The sequence below is a fragment of the Austrofundulus limnaeus genome, unplaced genomic scaffold, assembly GCF_001266775.1.
Source record: "Austrofundulus limnaeus strain Quisiro unplaced genomic scaffold, Austrofundulus_limnaeus-1.0 Scaffold245, whole genome shotgun sequence".
NCBI lineage: Eukaryota > Metazoa > Chordata > Actinopteri > Cyprinodontiformes > Rivulidae > Austrofundulus > Austrofundulus limnaeus.
In genome coordinates, this window is record NW_013952647.1 from 853364 (window position 1) to 856260 (window position 2897).

General features: G+C 40.9%; 1 protein-coding gene across 1 annotated transcript in view; it reads right to left on the bottom strand.

The window, feature by feature from the left end:
* Positions 1 to 2897, bottom strand: part of LOC106525877 (TNF receptor-associated factor 2) — a gene marked incomplete at its 5' end in the record, with an annotated part of 24143 nt that overhangs the window by 8035 nt on the left and 13211 nt on the right. Inside the window, 1 exon segment of the mRNA XM_014020250.1 lies at positions 645 to 1226. Within this exon segment, the coding sequence (XP_013875704.1) occupies positions 645 to 1226 (582 nt within the window).

A 2897-nucleotide genomic window follows, 5' to 3' on the forward strand; every position in this document is an offset into this window, starting at 1 on the left:
CTCGTCGAACGCTCAGATCGTTCAAATCGTTCAAATCGCGCTGCTCTAATCGCGCTTGAGGCGCCGCAGAACTTCCCGACGTTGCTTGAAGCGCGTCCACCATAGACTTTGTATGTAAACCTGCTGCTCCTGACGCTGAAATCACGTTTGGTGTGAACGCACCATAAGTCTTCATCTCTTTGATAATGACTCACAATAATCTAAAGAAACAGATTCTTCTCTACAGTCTGTGCTGTTAGCCTTGTAGCAACGCTCTGCTCACATGCAGACATTCCCCTTTGACATCACTTCCTGTTACTTCACACACAAATATCTCAACAACTGTTCATCTCAGCAGTGTAAAAACTTTTTTGCAATATGTTATTAATGTTGTCTTTCCAAAAATGCAAAAATTGCAAACATTTGATGTCACAAGCACATGAACTTTTTTGTTTTTCTCTTTAACATCTTTATATTTGTGGTATTTCATGTGTTAACGTCTGAGACATCAGTTTTCACGAGTGTTCAGAAGCTCATTTCATTCATAAGTAATGAAAAGTTAAAATACTGATGTTCTGCAGAGGTGTAGGAAGTAAATGTGTATAAGCCAAACAAACAGAGTTCATGCTGTCATAAAATTGAGCAGCTTTTGTTCGATGTCATACCTTATTACTCAGAGCTTCAATCTTATCTTGGTCCAGTTTATGCTGCCGGTTGCTGGCCTCCATTGTTGTAGCAAACCTCTCCACCTCTCTGTTAAGAACACAAACCACGTTTTCAAACGTCCCAGATTTGACCTCAAGTTCTGTGCACCTGCGGCCCAGTTCGACCACCTTGGTCTTCTCGCTGTGGAGCTGAAGCTCCAGTGCTGCGCCCACCGAGCTGGGCAGGGGTGTGAAGGAGGTCGACACAGAGAGAGTGGGAGGGAGTGTGGGAGGTGGAGGGAGAGCAGCTGAGGCGGGTGGACCAGGGGGACCAGAGCTAGAGGAGGATGACGACAAGGTGGAGGAAGAGGCGGCAGCTCCCTGCACGGGAGGCCCAGAGGAGGTGGTGCTGAGCTGGGAGACTCTGGCCTCGAGTTCCCTGAGGGATTGTTGGAGTTCGACCAGTTTGTGTCCGGCTACTTCCAGTCCTTGGGGCTGCAGACCCTCCATGCTCACTTTCATGCCCATAATGTAGTGCAGCAGCAGGTTAAGGTGCTCGTAGGCAAAGGTGCGTTCATGGTCATGAATCTTCTCCTTCTCCACCTACAATTTAAAAGAGACAAAACATTCTGAAGAATTAGCTTTAATCAGTTAAAAATATTTTAAAGCAGGGCTATTCAACTAAATTGCTCTGGGGGCCACAGTTAATGCTGAGGGGCCGAACGTCCAGCAATTAAAGTTACTATGTAAATAAACCAAGTAAATAAACCAAGTATTACAAAGATCTTTTACCTTTGAATTAGTATATTTTATTGCATTTAATCATGAATACAACATACAGAACCCTATAAAAGTAGTGATAATTACACATTATCAAAAACAAAAAGAACACATTATGCCTCCTGTTTGACACAAATAATATTTTGACATCTCTGACTTGCCAAATTTTTAAACCAATTTTATTTTCACTTTCATCATTTTATCTTCAACTACTTGTAGTTTTAACTATCTTTGGTGTGCATAGAAATGGTTTTTACCAGTTTGTAGCCAACGTTCTGACGTTTCTGTAGATACCAAACATGTCTATGTTTATCTAAGAGAACTTACAGTGATTAAAGTAGAAAACTGGGAGTTGGTGCTGAAGAGATGAGTGAACCAATTGGCCGCCAGTTGAATATCCCTGTTTTAAAGCATTTATTAAGTGTGTCAACATATAATCACTGAAGTACCCATTTTCCTTTTGTGTTTAAAACTTTTTGTCCCACTTCTCGTCATGTAGCTCTGGGTCTGGGGAGGGCAATCCTGGTGCTGGAGGGCAAGTTTTCTGCAGGTTTTAGAGGTGTCTCTGCTCCATTACACCTGATTTGAGTCTTTGGGTGATTAAAATGCTTCTGTAGAGTATGAGAAGGTAATTCAACCACTGAATCAGGCGTTGGAGCAGGAAAACAAGTACAAGATGCAGGATAACGGCCCTTGAGGACCAGGATTGCCCACCTTTGGATCAATAGACAGATAATAGACTTTAATAGGATGGTGAAACCCATGAGAAAACCCTGCTCTCTAGCCTGATTTCTAGAGAAACACTCTTCTATAGCAGAGTCCAGAATAGAAGACTATGTTTTTTAACTTTGTTTGATTTATCCTGGATAACTGAGAACCCTGGGACCCAGGACAGGTATTGCACTGTTTACTTTTTTTCATAGACAAGAAATAGGAACAATTAGGTTTTGATCAGAAGACCTTAGGAGTCTTGAAGGAGAATAAGGACTTACATGTACACTGATGGAACAAGACTGTTTAGAGCTTTGCAAACTAGAAGTGGGAGTTTTAATTTAATCCTGAGTTTTAGGAAGCTATGGTAGATCTAACCTAGGAGCTGCAGATGAAACACCAAGCCATCTGTGTAGACAACCAATAAGAGCAGTGAGATCGATTGCGTCAAAAGGCAGCAAACAAATCTAACTAACTCATAACCACTGTGGTTCAGATTCTACTGTAATTTATGTTTATGTGTTCATAGGACCAACCTGTGTGTACATAGGTACCTGTAAGTGGGAGGATACACTTACACTTTGCTCCCCAATGTTTTAATGTAAAAACTCATCACTTTCATGAATAAAATCAAATCAAGTAATCAAGTTTAATCATTTTAATTTGATTTTTTATTTACAAACTAAAATAACAACAATGGGCCTCATGCAAGAACATGTTCATATTCTTATCCTAAATTTCTCTTACTTTTGTTCGTACAAAGGGTTCGTACGAACATGTCAC